The sequence below is a fragment of the Hemiscyllium ocellatum genome, chromosome 39, assembly GCF_020745735.1.
Source record: "Hemiscyllium ocellatum isolate sHemOce1 chromosome 39, sHemOce1.pat.X.cur, whole genome shotgun sequence".
Lineage (NCBI taxonomy): Eukaryota > Metazoa > Chordata > Chondrichthyes > Orectolobiformes > Hemiscylliidae > Hemiscyllium > Hemiscyllium ocellatum.
The window spans coordinates 998,646-1,026,467 of NC_083439.1; the positions used below are offsets into that span (position 1 = coordinate 998,646).

A 27,822-nucleotide genomic window follows, 5' to 3' on the forward strand; every position below is an offset into this window, starting at 1 on the left:
ACTTAGAACCTCGTCTCTGTCTATGCTAATTTCTTTAAATGCATCACTGATCTTCTCCCTGATTTCTATACTCACGTTGTCCCCCTCACTAGTGAATGCTGACCTACATTCTCTGGTACCTCATCTTCTATTACAGTGGGTTCTTAATGGGCCCTACTCTTTCCCTCTTATTCTTTCACCTTTAATATACTTATTAAAAAAAACTTGGGATTTTAAAAAAAAATTACCTTTTCAGTATTCCTAATCGTTTCAACTTTTCTCTTGTACATTGTCTACTCCTCCAAAAGCTTCGGTTTTGTGCTCTTGGTATCTGCCATAATCCTTCCTTTTCTCTCTCGATCAAATATTGTATATCTATTGATTTTCAGTGTTTTACAGGATTTGCTGGTCCAACCTTTTTTTTTCTTTATAGGAACATATTGGCCCTGTACTATCTATATATCATAAAATAATTGAGTTTTAAACTTCATAGCGAGCCCATTCCATCCATCAGGTTTGTATCTGCTTTTGAAAAAGCTAGGCACAAGTGAGGACTGTAGATGCTGGAAACCAGAGTCTAGATCAGAGTGGTGCTGGAAAAGCACGGCAGGTCAGGCAGCATCCAAGGAGCAGGAAAATCGACGTTTCGGGCAGAAGCCCTTCATCAGAATAGAGGCAGGAAGCCTCCAGAGTGGAGATATAAATGAGGGGGAATTTATTTAGAAAGGAACTATCTGACTGGTCCCATTCTTTGGCCTATCTCTGTAGCCCACTAAATTCATCATTTTCAAATCTTCAAAACAACTTCAGTTATCCAATAAACAATTATCTGAATTTCGGATTATCCGAACAAGATCTCCAGGTCCTGTAAACACGTTACATCAAAAGGGTATTAGTGACACTGGTGTGATGATCATGTCTTTTGTTTACAATGATTAAAAGTGAATTTGGATTACCTGTACTGAAGAACATGTGAAAATGCTGACAAAAACAAAAACACCAGCACCTCAAGCAACAGCGACTGGATGTTTTATTACATAAGGGTTAGTTACATAGCCCTTGGCAAAAGTAAGTACTTTATTTCCATCACTTTATCAGGCCATTCATGAAAATTTGACGGAGAAAGCAAACATATGAGCGAGGCAGTGCTTCTGTCTTTCTATCGCCACACAGAGTTCAACAGAAACTGACTAATGCTCTTGTGATTTTAGAAGCTTTTGAAACCTTGTTTAATGCTGGGATTTTGTGTTTATGTAATGGGGAGGGTTTAGTCCTTCTCAGTTTAACCAGACTTTTGCAATTTGCTCCTCGCAGCCTGGAATGTTGCTCTAGTATTATTTCCTGCTGCTGAAATACCAAGATACTTCTGAACAAAACATTTAAAAATCTTCAATTTGCAGAATGCAAAGAGATTAGTTCATTTAAGTAGCAGACTCATCAAAATTATAGATTTTAGCAAACTCTGGTAGAGCACAGCGTTAGATCCACAAATCTCTTCTGAAATATGTAGAGTCTTGAAGAATATTTGGGGGTTTGGCCCCTACCTCAATGAGTTTTATTCACACACAGTGAATTTTGTTTTGTAAAATATCATGAATTTTTAAGCAGTATCTAGTGTTTGTACACATTTTGTAAACATTTTTTTTTAAATGTATTATGTTCAGCATGGCTTCCTTTGTTTACAATCTGATCAGTTATCCGAACAAAATACTCCTTGCCCATCTCGTTCAGATAATCAAGGTTGTTCCGAAAATCCATCTTTGTTTGAAACCTCCTGTTGAATGTACCTTCCCCACACACTCTCTGAGCAGTGCATTCCAAGTCATAGAGATGTACAGCATGGAAACAGACCCTTTGGTCCAACCCGTCCAGGCCAACGAGATGTCCCAACCCAATGTACTCTCACCTGTCAGAACTCCTAGCATCTTGCTGACAATCTTGAAATTGTGACTCCCCCCATTACTGACATACAAACTAGTGTAAATAGAAAATCCTTTACAGCTGGAAGTTTTTGTTGCAAACGTTTCGTCCCCTGGCTAGGAGACATCATCAGTGCTCTGGAGCCTCCTGCGAAGCGCTTCTTTGATGTTTCTTCCGGTATTTATAGTGGTCTGTCCTTGCCGCTTCCGGGTGTCAGTTTCAGCTGTCCGCTGTAGTGGTTGGTATATTGGGTCCAGGTCGATGTGTTTGTTGATGGAGTTTGTGGATGAATGCCATGCCTCTAGGAATTCCCTGGCTGTTCTCTGTCTGGCTTGCCCTATGATAGTAGTGTTTTCCCAGTTGAATTCATGTTGCTTGTTGTTTGTGTGTGGCTACTAGGGATAGCTGGTCGTGTCGTTTCGTGGCTAGTTGATGTTCATGTATGTGGATTGTTAGCTGTCTTCCTGTTTGTCCTATATAGTGTTTTGTGCAGTCCTTGCATGGTATTTTGTAAACTACATTAGTTTTGCTCATGTTGGGTATTGGCTCCTTTGTTCTAGTAAGTTGTTGTCTGAGCGTGGCTGTTGGTTTGTGTGCCGTTATGAGTCCTAAGGGTCGCAGTAGTCTGGCTGTCAGTTCTGACACGCTCCTGATGTATGGTAGTGTGGCTAGTCCTTTTGGTTGTGGCATGTCCTTGTTCCGTGGTCTATCTCTTAGGCATCTGTTGATAAAGTTGCGCGGGTATCCGTTTTTGGCAAATACCTTGTATAGGTGTTCCTCTTCCTCTTTTTGCAGTTCTGGTGTACTGCCGTGTGTTGTAGCTCTTTTGAATAGTGCGAAAAGAGGAAGAGGAACCGCATACATGAACATCAACTAGCCACGAAACGACACGACCAGCTATCCCTAGTAGCCACACACTCAGACAACAGGCAACATGAATTCGACTGGGAAAACACTACTATCATAGGGCAAATCAAACAGAGAACAGCCAGGGAATTCCTAGAGGCATGGCATTCATCCACAAACTCAATCAACAAACACATCGACCTGGACCCAATATACCAACCACTACAGTGGACAGCTGAAACTGACACCCGGAAGCGGCAAGGACAGACCACTATAAATACCAGAAGAAACATCAAAGAAGCACTTCGCAGGAGGCTCCAGAGCACTGATGATGTCTCCTAGCCAGGGGACGAAACGTTTACAACAAAAACTTCCAACTCGGCGAACAGAACCACAACAACGAGCATCCAAGCTACAAATCTTCGCACAAACCTTGAAAATCCTTTACAATTTTGAACACCTTAATAAGTTCACCTCGATCTTTTCAGCTCCAAGGAAAACAAGCACAAGTTCTTTAATCTCTCATTCCTGGTCATTCTAGTAAATCTCCTTTGCACTCTCTCCAGGGTTTTAAATAAGCCTATCTTTCCTTAAATAAGATGTCCAGAACTGGACACCATGCTCCAAATGTGGTCTGACCAATGATTTCTAGAGTATACCATTACTTTATGCCTCTATAAACCCAATAATCCTATAAGCTGCCTTAACTGTTTCATACTATCTAGCTACCTTCAGCAAATTGAACTAAGTGTATAATTTCTCTGTTTCTTCTACCAAAATGCATTACCTCTCATTTCTCTGCTTTGAAATTCATTTGCCAGGTGTCTGCCCATTTGCCAAACTGTCGATGTCCCTCTAAGGTTGCTCAGCATCATCCTCAGAATTCGCTACTCTCCATCACTTAGCATCATCTGCAAATTTAGACATGTTGCCATCTACACCAATCTCCAAACCATTTATGTAAATCAGAAAAGGCAAGTACCAATCCCAACTTGTCTCCAATTCCTATCGGAAAGATGTTGTGAAACTTGAAAGGGTTCAGAAAAGATTTACAAGGATGTTGCCAGGGTTGGAGGATTTGAGCTACAGGGAGAGGCTGAACAAGCTGGGGCTGTTTTCCCTGGAGTGTTGGAGGCTGAGGGCTGACCTTATAGAAGTTTACAATTATGAGGGGCATGGATAGGGTAAATAGACAAAGTCTTTTCCCTAGGGTGGGGGAGTCCAGAACTAGAGGGCATAGGTTTAGGGTGAGAGGGGCAAGATATAAAAGAGACCTAAGGGGCAACTTTTTCACGCAGAGGGTGGTACGTGTATGGAATGAGCTGCCAGAGGATGTGGTGGAGGCTGGTACAACTGCAACATTTAGAAGGCATTTGGATGGGTTTATGAATAGGAAGGGTTTGGAAGGATATGGGCCGGGTGCTGGCAGGTGGGACTAGATTGGGTTGGGATATCAGGTTGGCATGGACGGGTTGGACCGAAGGGTCTGTTTTCATGCTGTACATCTGTCTCTATACCTACCAACTGTTTGCTATCTTTTAGCCAACCTCTAATCCATGCTGCAAAAGACTGGCTTCTAATTTGCTAACCAACCTTCCTGGGTTATCCCTTGCCTCGTTCTTAAATAATGGTTTCATATTTGCAATCCTTCAGTCCGCCAGGACTAATCCTATTTTCCAGGCCTCTGGATATTTCTTTCAACGGCTCTACGATTTGGTCCCTTACCTCTTTCAGCAATCTAGGATTCATCCCGTTCGGGCCTGGTGAATTTCTTTACCTGGAGTGCTGCCAGCTTCTTTTAGCAGTTCTTTATTTATCAGGTATCTGCTCAGTTGCTCAACACCCACTTTTGCTACTGGGCAATGTCACATAGAACATTGAACATTACAGCTCAGTACAGGCCTTTTGGCCCTCGATGTTGCGCCAACCTGTGAAAGCCTATCTAACCTGCACTATTTCATTATTATCCATATGTTTATCGAAGGACCATTAAATCTTCTAATCTGGTAAGGACAGAAACAAAGTATTCATTTAGTACCTTTGCCACACTCTCTATTTCAGTGAACAGTTTATCCTGCTTGTTCCTTATGGGCCCCAACGTACCATTACCTGATCTTTTACATTGATCTATCGGAAGAACATTTTACTATTTGTTTTAGCATAACCTGCCATCCTTTCTTCTTGCTTCCTCTTAACCTTCCTTATTCCATTCTTAACCCCCATCCTGCATTTGAGATATTTTTCCTGATTTCTGTTGCAATTATTATTTTGGTATGTATCATATGCCTCTTTTATCTTCCTCATCAATGTCCTTAGTCTTCCTGCTACTCAAGGTTTGAATACCCCATATTTATTTTTCATCAATTTGCACTTAGCATGCACCCTGTTCATCTCTCTTCTGAAAGTCTCCCTTTTTTATACTATTTTTATCGGCCAAAATGCTTCCAATCAATCTGACCCCTTAAAGCCTGTCCTTTTTTCAGTCTGGAATTCTTAATTGATTTTTTTTTTAAAGAAAATTCTTTTCCAACCTAACATCAAACCTTATAATAATCGCCATTTCTCAAATACACCTCCACAATGATGTTCCCCACTGGGCCTGCCTCATTTTTTTTAGGACTAGATCCACTACAGTTCCGTCCCTTATAGGACTGAAAATGTATGTTCCAGAAAGTTTTCCACACATTGCAGGAATTTGTCTCCTTCTCTACCCCATGCTCCATGTTTTCCCCCAGTCTACCCTCAGGTTATTTAATCATCAACTTTCACAGCCTTCCTTCACCTACAAGTTTCATAATATACCTACAAATACTTTCTTCTACTTTGCTGTATTTGCAGGTCAGTATTCCATTTCCTCCTTGAATGCATCCCACTGCTGAGACTAATTCACCTGAAATATGACATCGGTAGGAAGAAAGGTGGGGATTGAAGGCAGAAATTCAGGGAGCTACAGTGAAACCTTAGAGCTAGAACAAAGAGTCATCTTGAACAAGCCAGAGATTAGAATGGTGCTGGAAAAGCACAACAGTCAGGCAGCATCCGAGGACCAGGAAAATCGACGTTTTGGGAGGGAGCCCTTCATCAAGAATGAGAGTGGAAGCCTCGGTGGTGGAGAGATAAATGAGAGGGGTGGGGCTGGGGAGAAGGTAGTTGAGAGTGCAATAGGTGGCTGGAGGAAGGGGTAAAGGTGATAGGTTGGAAAGGAGGGTGGAATGGATAGGTGAGAAGGAAGATTGACAGGTGAGACAGATGAGAATGGTGCTTAGCTGGAAGTTTGGAACTGGGGTAAGGTGGGGTGGGAAATGAGGAAACTGGTGAAGTCCACATTGTCCTGGGGTTGAAGGGTTCCAAGGCAGAAGATGAGGCATTCTTCCTTCAGGCGTCGGGAGGTGAGGGAGTGGTGGTGGAGGAGGTCCAGGGCCTGCATGTCCTCTGAAGAGTGGGAGGGGGAGTTGAAATGTTTGGCCACAGGGCAGTGGGGTTGATTGGTGCGGGTGTCTCGGAGATGTGCGTCGGATGCTGCCTGACCTGCTGTGTTTTTCCAGCACCACTCTAATCTCCACAGAGAGGAGGGGTATCAATATCCTGGGGTGGGGGGATAATTGCTCTTTGGAGAGGTTTAAACTAATGCAGCAGGGGGATGGGAACCTGAATTGTCGTACCTGTGTACAGGAAGTTGAGGGTAGTGAGGTCAGGGATAAGTTTACAAGGTCGCGAGAGAGCACCAGCAATCGGGATGTTTGTTTGAAATGTGTGTACTTCAACGCCAGGAGAATCTGGAATAAGTTGGGTGAACTTGCAGCATGGTTTGGTACATGGGACTTCAATGTTATGGCCATTTCAGAGACACGGGTAGAGCAGGGACAAGAATGGTTGTTACAGATTCCGAGATTTAGATGTCTCAGCAAGAACAGAGAAGATGGTAAAAGAGGTGGGGTGTGGCATTGTTAATCAAGGGTAGTATTACAGCGGCTGAGAGAACGTTTTGAGGACTCATCCACTGAAGTAAAAGTGAGGACTACAGATGTTGGAGATGTGGGTACTGCGTCCGCTGCACCCGATGTGGCCTCCTCTATATTGGGGAGATGGGCCGTCTACTTGCGGAACCTTTCAGAGAACACCCCTGGGACACCCGGACCAACCAACCCAACCATCCCGTGGCTCAACGCTTCAACTCTCCCTCCCATGCCACCAAGGACATGCAGGTCCTTGGACTCCTCCATCACCAGACCATAGCAACACGACGGCTGGAGGAAGAGCACTTCATCTTCCGCCTAGGAACCCTCCAACCACAAGGGATGAACTCGGATTTCTTCAGTTTCCTCATTTCCTCTTCCCCCCCCCCCCCCCCCCCCCCCCCCCAAAACCCCAAACCTTGTCTCCGTTCCAACCGTCGAACTCAGCACCACCTTCCTAACCTGCAATCTTCTTCCTGATCTCTCCGCTCCCACCCCCACTCTGGCCTATCACCCTAACCTTAACCTCCTTCCACCTATCGCATTTCCAAAGTCCCTCCTCCCTACCATTTATCTTAGCCTGCTGGGCACCCTTTCCTCATTCCTGAAGAAGGGCTCATGCCCGAAATGTCGATTTCCCCTGCTCCTTGGATGCTGTCTGACCTGCTGTGCTTTTTCAGCAACACGTTTTCAGTTCATCCACTGAGGTAGTTTGGACTGAGGTTAGAAACAGGAAAAGAGAAGTCGCCCTGTTGGGATTTTTCTATTGGACTCTGAATTGTTTGAGGGATGTAGAGGAAACGATAGCAAAGATGAGTCTCGAGAGTAACAGGGTAGTTGTTATGGGGTTCTTTAATTTCCCAATATTGACTAGGAATACTATAGTTTAGGTAGTTCTGATTGGTCAGTTTTTGTTCAAATGTTTGCAGGCAGGTTTTCTGACACAGTATGTAGACAGGCCAACAAGGGGAGATGCCATTACTGGATTTGGTACTGGAGAATGAACCTGCCCAGATGTTAAATTTGGAGATAGGTGAGTACTTTGGTGATAGTGACCATAATTTGGTAACGCTTACAATAGCAATGGGCAGGTATAGGTATATACCGCAGGGAAAGAGGTAGATTTGAGGGAATGGCAATTATGGTGCAATTAGGCCAGATTTAGGATGCATAGGATGTGGAAGGAAACTGCAGGGATGTACACTCTCTCTTGAAATGTGGAACTTAACAAGGACCGCAGAAACTGTTCCTTGAATAAGTATATACCTATCAGGAGTTGTTGTGAAAGGGAGCCATGGTTTACTACAGAAGTTGAAGCTCTTGTCAAGAGGAAGAACGCTACGTGAGGATGGGGCATGAAGGTTCAGTTAGGGGGTTTCAGAGTTATAAGTTAGCCAGAAATGATCTAAAGAGAGGGCCAAGAAGAGCTAGGAGGAGACGTGAGAAGTTGTTGGCGCATAGGATCAAGGAAAATCCTCTGGCCTTCTATGGGTATATCAGGAACAAAAGAATGATTAGCTGTAATCTTACTCTAGTCAAAGACAGTAGTGAAAGGTTGTGTGGGGAATCTGAGGACATAGGGTTTAATGAATACTTTGGAAAAAGGCAATGTGAATACTGACAATGTTAGTGAGAATATGGAGATACAGACTACTAGATTAGATGGGCTTGCAGTTGACAAAGAGGAGGTTTTAGCAATTTTGGAAGATCTCAAAATAGATAAGACCCTTGGGTCAGATAGGATTTATCCTCAGATTCTCTGGGAAGCCAGGGAGGAGATTACAGAGCCTTTGGCTTTGATCTTTACGTCGGCATTGTCGACAGGAGTAGTGCCAGAAGGATAGCAAATGTTGTTCCCTTGTTTATGAATGGAAGTCAGGACAACCCTGGTAATTATAGGCCAGTAAGCCTTACTCCGGTTGTGGGTAAGGTGTTGGAAAATGTTACAAGAGGTTGGATTTATAATCTGGAAAGGAATAATTTAATTAGGGATGGTCAACACGGTTTTGTGAAGGGTAGTTCGTGCCTCACTACCTCTTATTGAGTTATTTGAGAAGGTGACCAAATAGGTGGATGAAGGTAAAGTGGTAGATGTGACTCATATGGACTTCAGTAATGTGTTTGATAAGGTTCCACACAGTAGACTATTGCACAAAATACAGAGGTTCGGGGTTGAAGGTGATTGAGCTATTTGGATCAGAAATTGGCTAGCTGAAAGAAGACTGCGTGGTGGTTGATGGGAAATGTTCATCCTGGAGCTCAGTTACCAGTGGTGTCCCCAAGGATCTCTTTTGGGGCCACTGCTGTTTGTCATTTTTATAAATTATCTGGATGTGGGTGTAGAAGGACGAGTTTGCCTAACTTTGTGCTATCCGCAAATTTACAGAGTTGTGGATAGTGCCGCAGGATATTGTGGGTTACAGAGGGACATAGATAAGATGTAGAGTTGGGCTGAGAAGTGGCAAATGCAGTTTAATGCAGAAAAGTGTGAAGTTCGCTTTGGAAGAAGTAATAGGAATATGTAGTACTGGTCTAATGGCAAAATTCTTGGCAGTGTAAAATAACAGATCTGTGTCCAGGTGCATAAATTCCTGAAAGTTGCCACCCAGGTTGGTAGGGTGATTAAGAAGGCATTTCATGTTTGGTGTTTATTGGTAGGGGATTGAGTTTTGGAGCCACGAGGTCATGCTGCAGCTTTACAAGACACTGGTAAGGCAGCACCTGGAGTATTGCATACGGTTGTGGTCACCGGATTATAGGAAGGATGTGGAAGCTTTGGAAAGGGTTCAGAGGAGATTTACTAGGATGTTGCCTGGTATGGAAGGAAGGTCTTACGAGGAAAGGCTGAGGGAACTGAGACTGTTTTCATTGGAGAGAAAAAGGTTGAGAGTTGTCTTAATTGAGACACAAGATAATCCGAAGGATACATAGGGTGGACAGTTGGAACCTTTTTTCCTCTGATGGTGAAGGCTAACACGAGGGAACCTAGCTTTAAATTGAGGGATGATAGAGTTAGGACAGATATCAGGGATAGTTTCTTTACTCAGAGTAGTAGGGGCATGGAATGGCCTACCTGGAACAGGAGTAGACTCGCAGACATTAAGGGCATTTAAATGGGCATTGGACATTCCATATGGACAATAATTGAACAGTGCAGATTAGATGGGCATCAGGTTATTTTCACAGGCCGGCGCATCATCGAGAGCTGAAGGGCCTGTACTGTGCTGTAATGTTCTTTGTTCTATGAAATTATCTGCTGTATGTCCACTCTTGTCAAATCATATTTGTTCTTAGTAAAATCAGACTTTCTCCAGTTGAGAGCTTTGATTTCAGGCCTAACCTTGTCCTTTTCTATAACAATCCTGAATCCAACAGAGTTCTGATTGCCCACAGAATGGTCCCCCCACTGGTACATCATCCAGTTGCCCAGCTTCGTTGCCAAAAATTAAACTCAGGACTAACCCTTCTCTCTCGTGTGACCTTCTGCATGCTGGCTTAAAAAGCTGTCCTCTATGCATTTTACAAACTCCATTTCCTCTAAACCTTTTACACTATGACTATCCCATATGATGTTGGGAATGTTGAAATCCTATGCTATCCTTACCCTTTAACTGTTTCACTTCCCTGAAATTTGCCTACGTATGCTTTCAATACTGCAAATGAGACAAATGTAACCTATCCTGTCTCCTAATCACTCTCTTTTGTCACCTTGAGAAACTAAAGTGTTTTAGTGGTGTGTTTTATTGATATGCATGAGACTGCCATCCAGAGTCATTGTCTATGAAAGGTGGCAACATTCAGATACCATCCTAATTGAATCTGAAATAGAGATTTAATGAACATAGCATTTTACACAAAATTATTTAGACATGGCATATGGAAATAAACCAAATGGTTGCAAAATTAAATGTTCCTTTTTACTACTTTTTTGTGCAAACCCATGTTTTTCCCAAGCAGTAGAGTACTGATTAGTGACTAGCTCATGTGAGCTAAATAATGTTCGAATATTGTTCATGGATATTGCTGGAATTGCATTGTGTTTTCTGCCTAGATGTCTCTAGTGGATTTGGGGAAGAAGCTATTAGAAGCTGCACGAGCAGGACAAGATGATGAGGTTCGCATCTTAATGTCCAATGGTGCTCCATTCACAACCGACTGGGTAGGTAGAGTATCTGCACTTTGTATTCAAAACACGTGAAATATGTCATTCAGCATGGAAAAAGACCGTTTGGTGAAATTAGTCCATGCTGATCGCGTTCCCAAACTAAACCAGTCCCACTTGCCTGCAGTTGACCCATATCCCTCTGAACCTTGCCCAATTATGTACCTGTTCAAATGTCTTTTTAGATGTTGCAACTGTACCAGCATCGACCACTTTCTCTGGCAGCTCATTCCACATACAAACCACTTTGGGTATTTAAAAAAAAGCTTGCTACTGATAAACTTTTCAAAACTTTTTCTCCTCGCAACTTAAAAATATACCCTCTGATTTTGAACTCCCTCACCCTAGTAAAAGATGTTTTGTTATTCACCTTATCTATGTCCCTCATGATTTTATATACCCCTCAAGCTCCTACACTCCAGTTAAAGGTCCTAGCCTATCCAACCTATTTTTGTTTTGATAATTCAGACCATCTGTTCCAAGCACCATCCCAGTAAATCTTTTTCTGAGCCCTCTCCAATTTAATAATATTCTTCCTCAGGGCAACTAGAACTGTACATAGGACTCCAAAAGTGGCCTCACCAAAGTCCTCAACTCAGCGTGACATCCCAACTCCTATATTCAGTGGTTTGAGCCCACTCCAACACCTTAACAACCCTGTTTACCAGTGACAGAGTTCAAAGAACTATGTACCTGAACCTTAGGTCTGTCTATTTGACAACATTAATCAATGCCCTACCATTAATTGTATAAGTCCTGCCCTTGGTCATTTTACCAAAATACAATACCTCACATTTTTCCCAAGTTAAACTTCATGTGCCACTTGGTCTAGTTGATCAAACTCCCTTTGGAATCTTAGATAACCTTCTCACTGTAGACTATGCCACCAATTTTGGTGTCATCAGCAAACTTACTAATCATGCCCCCTAAATTTTCATCTAAATCATTTATATAAATGACAAACAGTAGTGGAGCCAGTAACAATCCCTGCCGAACACTGCTGGTCACAGGCCTCCAATCTCCTGTATATCAGGTAGTCCAAATGCAGACTCTGGCACCGGATCGTGGAGCATATGCACTCTGCATGCACTAACCAACCTGACCTTCTGATTGCTATCCACTTTAATTCCCCTTCCCACTTGTCCAGCAACATCTCCATCCTTGGCTTCCTCCACTGTCAGAGTAAGGCCAAAAGGAAACTGGAAGAACAACATCTAATGTTTCACCGGGAAGTTTACAGCCCAATTGCCTCAACATCAACTTCACCACCTTCAAAGTCCCCTTTCCCCCAGCTTTATCACATGTCCTCACTTACCTCCCTGACTTGTTCTAACCTTCTCATCTTCCTTCTCCCCTAACCTCTCCACCCTTCTCACTGACCGATCACAATAATTCCCTACCTGAATCCACCTATCACCATCCCACCACCCCCCTATTTACTTCAGGGCTCCCCTCCTCTTCCCCAACTGTGATGAAGCAGTTTGGCCCAATTCGTTGATTATCCTGCTCCTCTGATCTGTCTAACCTGCTGTGCTCTTCCAGCTTCACACCTATTGACTCTGACTTCCAGCATCTGCAGTCCTTACAGTCACCTGCTCCACCACCTCCTACTGTCAAGCCAATTTTGTATCCAGTTAGCATGCTGTCTCTGAATCCAACGTGTTTAAACTAATGTTCTACAATGTGGAACCTTGTCAAAGGCTTTACTAAAGTCCATGTCACAAAATCTACTGCTCTACCCTCTTCAATCTTTTTGGTTACATTCTTAAAAAAAACTCAGTCAATTGTGAGTCATAATTTCCCACGCACAAAGCTGTGCTGACTATCCCTAACCAGTCCTTGCCTCTCCAAATGCATATAAATCCTGTTTCTCAGAATTCCCTCCAACAGCTTGTCCACTACTGATGTAGACTCACAGGTCTATAATTCCCAGACTTCTCCTATGTATGTTCTAGGATAGACTAGGACAACACCTCCATCCTAGGACAAGCCAAACAGAGACATGCATGAGAATTCCTAGAAACATGGCATTCCAACAGGAACTCTACCAAAAAATACATTGACTTGGATCTCATTTACCACCCCCTGAGAAAAAGAACAGGAAATGACACCATCATAGGAAATGACATCAACAACCCAAAGAAACCCAAATGTGTATATATAGAAAGCTGGAAACACCAGCAGTGCTTCGTCCGGAGGCTCACTGAAGATGTTACTTGGTATGGTGATAAAACATCTGGAAATGAACCTTCCAGCTCAGCGAGCAAACCAAAATCCTGAAATTAGTGCAGTTTAATTATTCAGTTACCTCATTCTCTGACTTGCTCTTATCTGCCTTTTCTTCTCATTAGCTTTCTGTCTTTAACTTCGGAACCATGTTCATCGGTTTTTCTATTCTCACTACTACTTAGGATTTCTCAGTCTTGTACAGCTGAAACATGACTCGTGGCTCTGAAATGCAATCCCCCTATCAATAAACACCAAATACCACATGCCTTCTTAATAACCCTATCAACCTGGGTGTCAACTTCAGGGATTTATGCACCTGGACACTGAGATCTCTGTTCATCTATACTGCCAAGAATTTTTCCATTAGCCCAGTACTCTGCATTCCTGTTACTTCATCCGAAGTGAACTACTTTACACTTGTCCGTATTAAACTCCATTTGCTACCTCTCAGCCGAGCTCTACATCTTATCTATGTCCCTCTGTAACCCACAACATCCTTCAGCACTACATACAACTCTGCCTACCTTCGTGTCATCCGCAAATTTACAAATTCATCCTTCTACACCCACATCCAGATAATTTATAAAAATGACAAACAGCAGTGGCCCCAAAAGAGATCTTTGGGGCACACCACTGGTAACTGATCTCCAGGAAGAACATTTCTCATCAACCACCACCCCCTGTCTTCTTTCAACTAGCCAATTTCTGATCCAAATTGCTAAATCACCTTCAACCCCGAAACTCTATATTTTGTGCAGTAGTCTACTGTGTGGAACCTTATTGAAGTCCATATAAACCACATCAACCACTTTACCTTTATCCATCTGTTTTGTCACCTTCTCGAAGAACTCCAGGTTTGTGAAGCACGAACTACCCTTCATAAAACTGTGTTAACTGTCCCTAATCAGATTATTTCTTTCCAGATGATGATAAATCCTATCTCTTATACCTTTTCCAACACCTTACCCATAACCGAAGTAAGGCTTACTGGCCTATAATTACCAGGGTTGTCCTGACTTCCATTCATAAACAAGGGAACAACATTTGCTATCCTTCTGGCACTACTCCTGTCGACAATGCTGACAAAAGATCAAAGCCAAAGGCTCTGCAATCTCCTCTCTGGCTTCCCTGAGAATCCGAGGATAACTCCCATCTGGCCCAGGGGTCTTATCTATTTTGAGATCTTCCAAAATTGCTAAAACCTCCTCTTTGTCAACTGCAAGCCCATCTAATCTAGTAGCCTGTATCTCCATATTCTCACTAACATTGGAAAAGGGCAATGTGAATACTGATGGTATTCATTAAACCCTATGTCCTCAGATTCCCCACACAACCTTTCACTACTGTCTTTGACTAGAGTAAGATTACAGCTAATCATTCTTTTGTTCCTGATATACCCATAGAAGGCCTGAGGGTTTTCCTTGATCTTATGCTTCAACAACTTCTCACGTCTCCTCCTGGCTCTTCTTGGCCCTCTCTTTAGATCATTTCTGGCTAACTTATAACTCTGAAACCCCCTAACTGAACCATCGTGTCTCATCCTCACGTAAGTGTTCTTCTTCCTCTTGACAAGAGCTTCAACTTCTTTAATAAACCATGGCTTCCTTTCCCGACAAATCCCTCCCTGCTTGATAGGTATATACTTACTAAGGACCCGCAGAAGCTGTTCCTTGCATAAGTTCCACATTTCGAGAGTGTTCATCCCCTGCAGTTTCCTTCCACATCCTATGCATCCTAAATCTGGCCTAATCGTCCCATAATTGCCTTTCCCCCAGTTATACCTCTTTCTATGTGGTATATACCTATACCTGTCCACTGCTATTGTAAACATAACTGAATTATGGTCACTATCATCAAGTGCTCACCTACCTCCAATTCTAGCATCTGGCCGGGTTCACTCCCCAGTACCAAATCCAATATGGGATTGCTCCTTGTTGGCCTGCCTACACAGTGTGTCAGGAAACCCTCCTGCACACATTAAGCAAAAACTGACCCATCTGAACTACTTGAACTACAGCATTACCTGTCAATATTGGGGAAGTTATGCATCACCTTCTCAATAACATAAAATAATTTTTCTGTAATAAATTCATAAATGCTGTAGAAAATCAGACATTTGGAGGAATCTGCAGGAGAGAAAGAGTTAACTTTTTTTGAGTCCAATATGACTCTTCACAACTGAATGGGGCTGGAAAATGTGTTTTGTTTTAATATTCTGTTGAGAGAGGGGAGGAGCAAGTGGAACAGATGAGTGTACCCAGTGGAAAAGACCAAGCGTATGCTAATGGTAGTAAAGGAAAGGTACCAACAACAATCCCTTTGTCTTTTGTCCTTGGCTCCCTCCCCAGTGTACATTGTAGGAAGATATTTGTGATCAGTCAGGTGGACAGGTAAGTGGCAGAGAGTAGTGAGGGTATGGATTATCCTGCCTGCAACAGTAGTAGACTTGGCAACTTTAAGGGCATTTAAATAGTCATTGGATAAACTTCTGGATGGTAATGGAATAGTGTCAGTTAGATGAGCTTCAGATTGGTTTCACAAGTCGATACAACATCAAGGGCTGAAGGGCCTGTCCTGCACAGTAGTATTCTTTGCTCTATTAAATAGATTTTAAATTTAGTGAAGTATGAGGTGAGTTATTTGGGAAAGTTTAAACAATGCAATGAAATACATAATAAATGGGAGAATACTAAGGTGTATTCACGATCTCTGAAGGTAGCAGGATAGGCCAATAGATGGTTAAGTGAACATATGGAATCCTTTCCTTTCTTTAGCTGAAGTATAGCCTATCTGAGCAGGGAGGTTATACTGATACTCTATCAAGGAGAAAAGTGAGGACTGTAGATGCTGGAGATTAGAGCTGAAAATGTGTTGCTGGAAAAGCGCAGGTCAGGCAGCATCCAAGGAGCAGAAGAATCGATGTTTTGGGCATGAGCCCTTCTTCAGGAATGAGGATTCCTCATTCCTGAAGAAGGGCTCATGCCCGAAACGTTGATTCTCCTGCTCCTTGGATGCTGCCTGACCTGCGCTTTTCCAGCAACACATTTTCAGCTGATACTCTATCAATCACTAGTTAGGCCACAACTGTATGTAGTTCCTGTCTTTCTTCATTCAAGGGTTCTGGGCTTCACTGGCTGAGCTAATCTACACATCCCTGAATACTGTGTGTAATTTAGCATGGCCAATTTAGCTAACCTGCGCATCTTTGGATTGTGGGAGGAAACTGGAGGAAACCTATGCAGACACTGGGAGAATGTGCAAACCCTACACGGACAGTCGCCCAAGGCGAGAATCAAACCCAGGTTCCTGGCACTGGGACAACCGTTGCTTAACCACTGAGCCACCATACAGGCCCATTGAAACAGAAGAGGCGGGAGGTTTGATTTGAGGCGTAGGTTAGAGAGGGTGGGAAGGGCATGCTTAGCTTAGCAAAGGCATTAATGACAGGGGCATAGATTTGAAGTAATTTGGTAGAAGAATTGGAGGGGAGATGGGAAAAAGTACTTTTTTTTTTCAGAGTGATAGGGCTCTGGAATTCATTACTTAAAAAGGTAATAGAAGCAGAAGTCCCCAACAATGCACCCTCAGTGTTGAGTGGTATGTAAGAATTGTGGTTTTCTCTTATTTCTTAGTGGTAAGCTTGAAGCAGCATTAAAATCTATAATTTATGAAATAATATGACATTTTCATGCTTTTATAGATTGCTCATATTTAGTGATTTGGGTAATGTTAAGGCATCTGAGATTGGAAACGTTGAATACAAGGCTAATAGACCATAGATATTGTAAATATTCGATCAGTTGACTATTGTCGATGTTCAGTATTAAATAAGGCCCCATATGTATGAAACTTTCAATTTCACACCTTTTGAGAATCTTGGTTTCATTTTACTTAAGATACTGAATCATTTCATCCCGTCTACAAATTAATTGCTCTAACGGAAAATGATGGGGATTTATTGGGTTTTTATTTTCTGATGTTACAGCTGGGAACATCACCTCTTCACCTGGCAGCCCAATATGGCCACTATTCCACAGCAGAAGTGCTGCTTCGAGCTGGAGTGAGTCGGGATGCAAGGACCAAAGTGGACAGAACGCCTCTGCATATGGCAGCATCGGAGGGCCATACCAACATTGTAGAAGTGCTTGTTAAGGTAATGTTAGAAAATTGATGGTGAACAATGTCAACCTTGGCTTGGTGTTATGGCTTCTGTCCATTACTTCTATTCCACCCTATAAAGACATAATTTCCTGCTCCTTTTGTTGTGCTGTATTGTTGAAAGTGCAGCATTTTGGGTGAGGCATTGGTGGAGGCTCCACCAGTCATCTCCGATATATAAAAAAACTCTCTCATACCGCTATTTGGGAAGAACTCCCCTCCCCCTAACTTTTTTTATTTTTTTATATATATGAGCAGGAGTAGGCCACCTGGCCCCTCAAGCCTGCTGTGCCATTCAATAAGATCTTGGCTGATCTTTTTCATGGTCTTTGCTCTACTTACCCACCCACTCACCATAAGCCCTATTTCCTTTACTGAGCGCCTCATCTTCCACCTAGGAACCCTCCAACCACAAGGGATGAATGCAGATTTCTCCAGCTTCCTCATTTTCGCCTCCCTCCACCTTATCTCAGTCCCAACCCTCGGACTCAGCACTGCCTTCTTGACCTGCAATCTTCTTCCCGATCTCTCCGCCCCCACCCCACTCCGCCTATCACCCTCACCTTGACCTCCTTCCACCTATCTCATTCCCAACGCTCCTCCCCCAAGTCCCTCCTCCCTACCTTTTACCTTAGCCTGCTTGGCACACCCTCCTCAGCCCTGAAGAAGGGCTTATGCCCGAAACGTCGATTCTCCTGCTGCTTGGATACTGCCTGACTTGCTGCGCTTTTCCAGCAACACATTTTTCAGCTCTGATCTCCAGCATCTGCAGTCCTCACTTTCTCTTAATTCCTTTAGTCGTCAAAATCTATCTATCCTTGCCTTGAATACATTCATCGAGGTAGCCTCAACTGCTTCACTGAACAGAGAATTGCACAGATTCATAACCCTTTGGGTGAAGAAGTTCCTCATCAACTCAGTCTTAAATCTGCTCCCCTTTTATTTTGAGGCTATGACCCCTGGTTCTAGTTTCACCCGTCACTAAGAACAAAGCCCCTGCTTCTACCTTATCTATTCTCTTCATAGTTTTACAAAGATCTCTCCTCATTCATCTAAATTCCAATCAGTCTACTCCGTCTCTTCTCATAAGCCAACACTCTCAACTTAGAAGCAACTTAGTGAACCCCCTCCAGTGCTGGTGCATCCTTCCACACGTAAGGAGACCAAAATTGTAAACAGTATGGTGGGTGTGGCCTCACCAGCACCATGTAAAGTTGTAGCATATCATAGGAGCAAATCGCTACAGACCTGGAATCTGTACTGAAAACAAAAACTGCAGGAAATCAGTGAGTCTGGTAGCATCCATGGAGAGAGAATAAGTGCTGACTCTTCATCAGAGCTCTGATTTTCAGCATTTTTTAGTTTTAGTGCAACATCTCCTTTTTTTTAAAAACTCCATCCCTTTAGCATTGAAGGACAATATTCCATTTCTCATCCTGATAACGTGCTGCATCTGCAAACCAACTTTTTTTTTGATTTGTGCCCTAAGATGTCCCGGCTCAGTCTTCACCAAGCTGATATTTTCTCTTCATTCGACCTTCTTGTAAAAAATTAAGTGGGGATGAGATACTCAGATATTAGGACAATGCTCTGTGCAAATTTATTGCTACTTTTCCTTCATTACAACAGGAATGAGCCATCAAAGCGCTGAATTTTGAGTTATTTGGATATCCTGAGGTTAAGCAAGGCATAATAGAATTGCAGATTTTTAATTATTTGAACATAACCACATTGTGAGTAAACTTAACTTCGTTGACTGAACCAGGTTTCAACAATATTTCCTTTACTTAATAGCATAAGAATCAGTGTTACTGCCATTTACTGAACTGCCTCCCAAGTTTGATATTCACACTTGGGACCAGAAGTGACCTGGACTCCATACTTGGGATGTGATCTAATATATGTATAATTGAGAATGATTGATTTCATCCCATCTCATGGAATGTTTGTGCTATTTATAGTTTAATTCTGGAGATTTCTATCTGGAGTGCTTGAGCAACCAAACCAGATGTTATATTTAATGACTTGCAGTGAATTTTTAAAATCTGTCAAATTGCTGTTCATGGTGATCTGGTGAATGTGGTTCATTCAAGGAAGTCACTTAGCACTTAATCCCCATTATAAATAAAACAAATTATTGTGGTTATGTTACAGCATTCAGTTTTTCACTATGTAGTTTGGCATTTTTAGTTTTGTTTAGTTGAGTACTGTATTTTAAAATGGACTTGACTCTTGATAAATAGATTATTAAACTTTTTTTGACTCTTACGTAGTGGACTGTCACTTTGAATTTGATTATGTGACATTGGCCATTTTGGGCTTGAATTACTTTAGCCTAGTCTGCTTCCTTTCAAATAAGCACCTCCATAATAGGACCCTCTGTTCAATGCTTCAGCATTCTGGTCCTTCTTGTAACTTAACACTAAGAAAATTGTCATTGAGAGTAGGATCAGTGTCAAAGTAGCTTGCAACATGCTCCACCCTGAAGGGACACTGAATAATGAGTACTCTACATTGGATGGAAATGCCTTCAGTGAGGAGTATCTACTCTGGAATACCTTGTTTTAAACAGGAAGAAGCGAAGTAGTGCTAAACTTTTTATGGTACTTTGTGCTCAGTAGGCCCTTCCTATTTGAACAAAAATAGTAGGAGATTTTGGCACCACAGTTACACCCTATGATGAAAATAGAGCTGGAACTATTACAGAGATTCCATTATTTTGTTCAAGCTAACAAAATTGCCAGAGGATATAGCAGGATACAGATTGCAGTTTTGGGCAGAGAAATGGCAGATGGAGTTTAATCCAGACAAATGTGAGATGAAGCATTTTGGAAGATCAAATTCAGATGCAACTTATAAAATAAATGGTAGAACCCTTAGGAGCATTGACATCAGGGTAGCTTCCTAGACCCAACCATCTTCAGCTGCTTCATCAGTGACCTTCCCTCCATCATGAGGTCATTAATGAGGATTAAGTTAAAAATCACACAACACCAGGTTATAGTCCAACAGGTTTAATTGGAAGCACACTAGCTTTTGGAGCGACGCTCCTTCAGGTGATTGTGGAGGCTCGATCGTAACACAGAATTTATAGCAAAAATTTTCAGTGTGATGTAACTGAAATTATACATTGAAAAATTGGTTGTCTGTTAAGCCTTTCATCTGTTAGACTACAGTGATAGTTTCATTTCTTTCATGTGCAAATCACAAAACCTTTTTTTTTAAAGTTGCATTCTCCGGTTAGCTGTTAACAATGGTGATGGCTAACCAATATGTTAGTCCCCTGTGTTCCCTTTTTTTTAAATAAAGGGTTTTGTGATTTACACACACAAGAAGTGAAACTATCACTGTATTCTAACAGATGAAAGGCTTAACAGGCAATCAGTTTTTCAATGTATTATTTCAATTGCATCACACTGCAAATTTTTGCTATAAATTCTGTTACAATCGAGCCCTCCACAATCACCTGATGAAGGAGCGTTGCTCCGCAAGCTAGTGTGCTTCCAATTAAACCTGGTGGACTATAATGTGGTGTTGTGATTTTTAACTTTGTATACCCCAGTCCAACACCGGCATCTCCAAATCATTAGTGAGAACGTTCACTGCGCAATGTTCAGCACCATTTGTGATTTCTCAGATACTGAAGCAGCCCATGTTCAAATGCAACAAGATCTGGACAATATCCAGGCTTGGGCTGACAAGTGGAATGTAACATTTGTGCCAAGCAATGACTATCAGCAATAAGAGACACTCTAATTAGCGGACCTTGACACTCAATGATGTTACCATCGCTGAATCCCCAACTATCAACATCTTGGGGGTTATGCAGAAGTATACAAGAGTAGGTCAGAGGCTAATAATACTGCAGTGATATCTCCTCTCCTGACTCCCAAAGCCTGTCCACCATCTGTGAGGGACAAGTCAGGTATGTGATGAATACTCCCCACTTGCCTTGATGAATGTAGCTCCAACAACACTCCAGAAGCTTGACACTATCCAGGACAAAGCAGCCCGCTCTGCTGGCACCACATCCACGAGCATCCACTCCCTCCACTGTCGATTTTCAGTAGCAGCGGTGTGCGCTATCCATAAGGTACACTGCATAAATTCACAAAAGATCCTTAGCTCAGAGAGCTTTAGCGATAGGATTAAGGAAAAACCCTAAGGCATTCTATGCTTATGTGAGGAACAAGAGGCTGGCCAGAGTGAGTTTAGGGCCGATTGGGGATAGTGGGTGGAATTTGTGTCTGGAGTCAGGAAGCGGAGGGAGTCCTTAATGAATACTTTGTTTCAGTATTCACTACTGAGAGGAAACTTGACATTTCTGAGGACCGTGTGAAACAAACTGATATGCTAAAACAGGTTGATGTTAGGAAGGAGGATGCGTTAACTTTGAAAAACATGAGGAAAGGTAAGCCCTGGGCCAAACGGGGATATACCCAAATTTAATACAGGAAGTAAGGGAAGAGATTGTTGCAACTTTGGTGATGATCTTTGCATTCTCACTATCCACTGGAGTAGTGCCAGATGACTGGAGGGTGGCAAATGTTGTTCCCTTGTTCAAGAAAGGGAATATGGGCAATCCTGGGAATAACAAACCAATCAGTCTTATTTCTGTGGTGGGTAAGGTATTGGAGAAGATTCTGAGACAGGATTTATAATTATCTGGAACACTACAGTTTGATTAGAGATAGTCAGCATGGCTTTGTGAGGGGAAGATCATGCCTCATAAACCTTATTGAATTCTTTGAGGATGTGACCAAACGTGTTGATGAAGGTAGAGCAGTGGATGTAGTTTACACGGATTTTAGCAAGGTGTTTGATAAGGTTCGCCATGATAGACTCATTCAAAAAATAAGGAGGCATGAGATATAGAATTGGCTGCCCCAAAGAAGACAGAGGGTGGTAGTAGATGGAAAATATTCAGTCTGGAGCTTGGTGACCAGTGGTGCTCCGCAGGGATTGGTTCTGGGATCTCTGCTCTTCATGACTTTTATAATTAACTTGGATAAGGAAGTGGAAGGGAGGGTTAGTACGTTTTGCCGATGATGCAAAGATTGGTGGAGTGGTTGGTAGAATGGGGGGCTTTTGTCGGTTGCAACGGGACATTAACAGGATGCAGACCTGGACTAATAAGTGGCAGATGTTCTACCTGGAAAACTGTGAGGTCATTCACTTTGGAAGTTTGAATTTGAATGCAGAATTAAAAGGTTAAAAGCAGGATTCTTGGCAGTGTGGAGGAACAGAGGGATCTTGGGGTTCGTAGAACATTACAGCGCATACAGGCCTTTTGGCCCTCGATGTTGTGTCGAGCTGTGGAACCAATCTGAAGCCTGACTATCCTACACTATTCCATTTTCAATTGTACACACTAAGCACATTCCACTCTGTCCAAGCCCTTGAAGCTGTGGCAGTCCCAGGCTATTTTTGGAAAATTTAAAATCCCCTACACTATAACCCTGTTATTCTTACAGACAACTGAAATACCCTTACAAATTTGCTTCTCAATTTCCTGCGAACCACTGCATGGTCTATAGTACAATCCCAATAAGATGATCATCCCTTTCATGCTGAGGGTATCTATGGAAGGTATCTATAGATCCCTCAAAGCTGCCAGTCAGGTTAATGGAGTTGTTAAGAAAGCTTATGGTGTTTTGGCTTTCATTAACAGGGGGATTGTGTTTGAGCTGCAAGGTTATACTGCAGCTCTGTAGAGCTCTGATTAGACTACACTTGGCATATTGTGTTCCATTCTGGATGCCTCATTACAGGAAAGAGACGGAGTTTTTAGAAAGGGTGCAGAGGACATTTACCAGGATGCTGCCTGGACTGGAGGGCATGTCATAGAACATAGAACATAGAAGGATACAGCGCAGTACAGGCCCTTCGGCCCTCGATGTTGCGCCGACCGAATCCTACCTAACCTATACTAGCCCAATAACTTCCAAATGCCTATCCAATGCCCGCTTAAATGACCATAAAGAAGGAGAGTTCACCACTGATACGGGCAGGGCATTCCACGAACTCACAACCCGCTGTGTGAAGAATCTACCCCTAACATCTGTCCTATACCTACCACCCCTTAATTTAAAGCTATGTCCCCTAGTAACACCTGACTCCATTAGCGGTAAAAGGTTCTTAGTATCTACCCTATCTAAACCCCTAATCATCTTATACACTTCTATCAGATCTCCCCTAAACCTTCTCTTCTCCAATGAGAATAGCCCCAAGTGCCTCAGCCTTTCCTCATAAGATTTTCCTACCATTCCAGGCAACATCCTGGTAAACCTCCTCTGCACTCGTTCTAAAGCTTCCACATCCTTCCTATAGTATGGCGACCAAAACTGCACACAATACTCCAGATGAGGCCTCACCAGAGTCTTATACAACTGCAACATGACCTCAGGACTCCGGAACTCAATTCCTCTGCCAATAAAGCCCAGTACACCATATGCCTTCCTCAGCACTATTTACCTGGGTGGCAACTTTCAGAGATCTGTGTACATGGACACCAAGATCCCTCTGCTCATCCACACTACCAAGTAGCCTACCATTAGCCCAGTAATCCATCATCTTGTTATTCCTACCAAAGTGAACGACTTCGCACTTAGCTACATTGAATTCCATTTGCCACATTTCCGCCCAGCTCTGCAACTTATCTATATCCCGCTGTAACCTACCACTTCCTTCCTCACTATCCACAACTCCACCGACTTTTGTGTCATCCGCAAACTTGCTTACCCAGCTTTCAAGCCCTTCCTCTAGATCATTTATAAAGATAACAAAAAGCAATGGTCCCAAAACAGATCCTTGTGGTACACCGCTAGTAACTGCGCTCCAAGATGAACATAATCCATCAACTACTACCCTCTGTCTCCTTCCAGCCAGCCAGCCAATTCCTAATCCAAACCTCTAATGTATCCTCAATGCCATACCTCCGAAGTTTTAGCATTAGCCTACCATGGGGAACCTTATCGAACGCCTTACTAAAATCCATATACACAACATCTACTGCTTTACCCTCGTCCACTTCCTTGGTCACCTTCTCAAAGAACTCAATAAGGTTTGTGAGGCACGACCTGCCCTTCACAAAACCATGCTGGCTATCCCTGATCACGTTATTCCTACCCAGATGTTCATAAATCTTATCCCTTACCATTCTCTCTAAGACTTTGCCCACCACTGAAGTCAGACTCACTGGCCTATAGTTACTAGGGCTATCCCTACTCCCTTTCTTGAACAATGGGACCACATTCGCTATCCTCCAGTCCTCTGGTACTATTCCCGTTGACAATGACGACATAAAAATCCAGGCCAATGGCTCTGCTATCTCCTCCCTAGCTTCCCATAGGATCCTGGGGTAAATGCCATCAGGCCCAGGAGACTTATCTATATTCATCCTTTCCAATATTCCCAAAACCTCTTCCCTGCATATTTCCAGGGCATCCATTCTAATTCTTTGTGATTCCATATTCACATCAGCAACAGTGTCCTGTTCCTGAGTGAATACTGATGAAAAGTACTGATTTAATGTCTCTCCAATCTCCTCCGCCTCCACACACAACTTCCCACTACTATCCTTGACTGGACCGATACCTACCCTAGTCATCCTTTTATTCTTGACATACCTATAGAAAGCCTTTGGGTTTTCCCTAATCCTACCAGCTAAAGACTTTTCATGTCCCCTTCTCGCTTCTCTTAGCTCCCTCTTTAGCTCCTTCCTGGCTACCTTATAACTCTCAATCGCCCCTACTGAACCTTCACGCCTCATCTTTACATATGCCGCCTTCTTCCCTTTCACAAGGGACTCCAATTCCTTACTAAACCACGGCTGCCTCACAAGGCCCTTTACACCATGCCTGACTGGTACATACCTATCGAGGACACGCAGTAGCTGCTCCTTGAACAATCCCCACATCTCATTAGTGTTCTTCTCTTGAAGCCTGTTTTTCCAATCCACACATCCTAAGTCATGCCTCACTGCATCATAATTTCCCTGCCCCCAGTTATAGCTCTTGCCCTGCGGCGCACGATTATCCCTCTCCATCACTAAAGTAAAAGTCACCGAGTTGTGGTCACTGTCCCCGAAGTGCTCACCTACCTCCAAGTCTAACACCTGGCCTGGTTCATTACCTAGAACCAAATCCAATATAGCCTTCCCTCTTGTTGGCCTGTCGACATATTGTGTCAGGAAACCCTCCTGCACACATTTGTACAAACACCGACCCATCTAATGAACTCGAGCTATAGCTCTCCCAGTCAATATCTGGGAAGTTAAAGTCCCCCATAACAACCACCCTGCTACCTTCACTCTTTTCCTGAATCATCCTCGCAATATTATCCTCTACTTCTCTAGGACTATTAGGAGGCCTGTAGAAAACACCTAACAGGGTGACCTCACCTTTCCTATTTCTAACCTCAGCCCAAACTACCTCAGATGGCAAGTCCTCTTCCATCGTCCATTCCACTGCTGTGATACTATCTTTGACAAGTAATGCCACGCCTCCCCCTTTTTTACCCCCATGTCTGATCCTACTAAAACATTTGAACCCTGGAACGTGCAACAGCCATTCTTGTCCCTGTTCTACCCACGTCTCTGTAATGGCCACAACATCGAAGTCCCAGGTACCAACCCACGCTGCAAGTTCACCTACCTTATTCCTTATACTTCTGGCATTGAAGTATACACACTTCAATCCACCCTTCTGGTTACAGGCACCCTCCTTAGAGATCGCTGCATTATTCCTAACCTCCCTACACTCAAGGTCCTGTACCCTAAAGCTACAGTCCTGGTTCCCATGCCCCCGCGGAGTTAGTTTAAACCCTCCCAAAGAGCACTAGCAAACCTCCCCCCAAGGATACTGGTGCCCCTCAGGTTCAGGTGTAGCCCATCCTTTTTATAGAGGTCCCACCTTCCCCAGAAAGGACCCCAGTTGTCCAGAAACCAGAATCCCTCCCTCCTGCACCATCCCTGTAGCCACGCATTTAACTGCTCTCTCTCCCTATTCCTCGACTCTCTATCACGTGGCACGGGTAACAAACCAGAGACTACAACTCTGTTTGTTCTAACTCTGAGCTTCCAACCTAGCTCCCTGAAAGCCTGTCTGACGTCCTCACCCTTCTTCCTACCTATATCGTTGGTGCCAACGTGGACCATGATCTGGGGCTGCTCCCCCTCCCCCTTAAGGACCCGGAAAACACGATCAGCGACATCACGTACCCTTGCACCTGGGAGGCAACATACCAAACGTGAGTCCCTGTCGCCCCCACAAAACCGTCTGTCTGTACCCCTCACTATCGAGTCCCCAAGAACTATTGCTCTACCTTTCTCCACCCTACCCTTCTGAGCAACGGGGCCAGGCTCCGTGCCAGAGGCCTGAACCTCGTTGCTTGCCCCTGGTAAGTCATCCCCCCCACAAGTATCCAAAACGGTATACTTGTTCTTGAGGGGAATGACCGCAGGGGGTCCCTGCACTGGCTGCTTCCTCCCACTCCCCCTCACTGTCACCCATCTATCTTGAACTTTCGGAGTAACTACTTGCCTAAAGCTCCGATCTATGACCTCCTCTGCCTCCCGAATGATCCGCAGTTCATCCAACTCCAGCTCCAGTTCCCTAACACGGGTTTGGAGGAGCTGGAGATGGGTGCACTTCTTGCAAGTGTACTCAGCAGGGACGCTAATGGCTTCCCTCACCTCATACATGTTGCAAGAGGAACATTGCCCTCTCTGCACTGCCATCCCTCTAAAAGTAAGCTTTCCTTAAAAAAAAACAACAAAACCAACTAAATCTAAAGAAACAAACATGTCCTCTGAAGAAATGTTGAGGGAGCTAGGGCTTTTCTCATTGGAGCAAAGAAGGATGAGAGGTGACTTGATAGAGATGTACGAGATGATGAGCAGCATAGAGTGGCTAGCCAGAGCATTTTTTCCCATGGCATAAATGTCTATCATTATGCAGCAGCAGTGAGGGTGAGAATTGGGGGTTGCTGGGATGGTAAGTTTCCCTGTAAAAGGACTTAGCTCGAGAGCTGGCAGCCTCCATTTCCAGCAGCGGCGGGAGTGGTGAGGGTGAGGAGCTGAGTGGGAGCATTCAAATTGTGCTCTGGGACAGTGAGTGAACCCGAATGGCTGAACCTGAGACCCTTCTTCCTCCTCTAAACAAAAAAAAACTTGTATTGATTATAGTGAGGTTTTTAAAACTTTTTTTATATGGTGTGATTGGTAAAACCTTTTTCTCATTTTATCTATTATTTGATATTATAGTTGGACGAAGTTAAGCTTAAGAGTAAAAATGGTAGGAGATCCCAGACCTGTGTTATGCTCCCCTTGCTCAACGTGGGAGCTCAGGAACACAGCTGATGTTCCTGATTCCTTCACATAATGGAAGTGTGTCCAGCTGCAGCTCTTGTTAGATCACATGATGGCTGTGGAGTTGTGGATGGACTCACTTTTGAAGCATCCGCAATGCTGAGGTCGTGGATAGCACGTTTAGAGAATTGGTCACACTGCAGATTAGGATTGCTGAGGGAGAAAGGAAATGGGTGACCGGAAGGCAGTGCAGGTGTCCCCTA

At 43.3% G+C, this 27,822-nt stretch overlaps 1 protein-coding gene across 7 annotated transcripts in view; it reads left to right on the forward strand.

Annotated features, from left to right (window-relative positions):
* The window catches only part of gabpb1 (GA binding protein transcription factor subunit beta 1), a 94,662-nt gene that overhangs the window by 4,257 nt on the left and 62,583 nt on the right, over nucleotides 1-27,822 (forward strand). For 5 of the 7 annotated variants that reach the window (XM_060853164.1, XM_060853161.1, XM_060853167.1 and 2 more), the window contains exons 2-3: nucleotides 10,753-10,860; nucleotides 17,078-17,245. In XM_060853164.1, coding sequence (XP_060709147.1) covers nucleotides 10,753-10,860; nucleotides 17,078-17,245 — 276 coding nt within the window. Of the gene's footprint in view, nucleotides 1-1,012; nucleotides 1,048-3,566; nucleotides 3,720-10,752; nucleotides 10,861-17,077; nucleotides 17,246-27,822 lie in introns of those variants that run through there. The other 2 variants (XM_060853163.1, XM_060853162.1) reach the window with 2 other exon arrangements.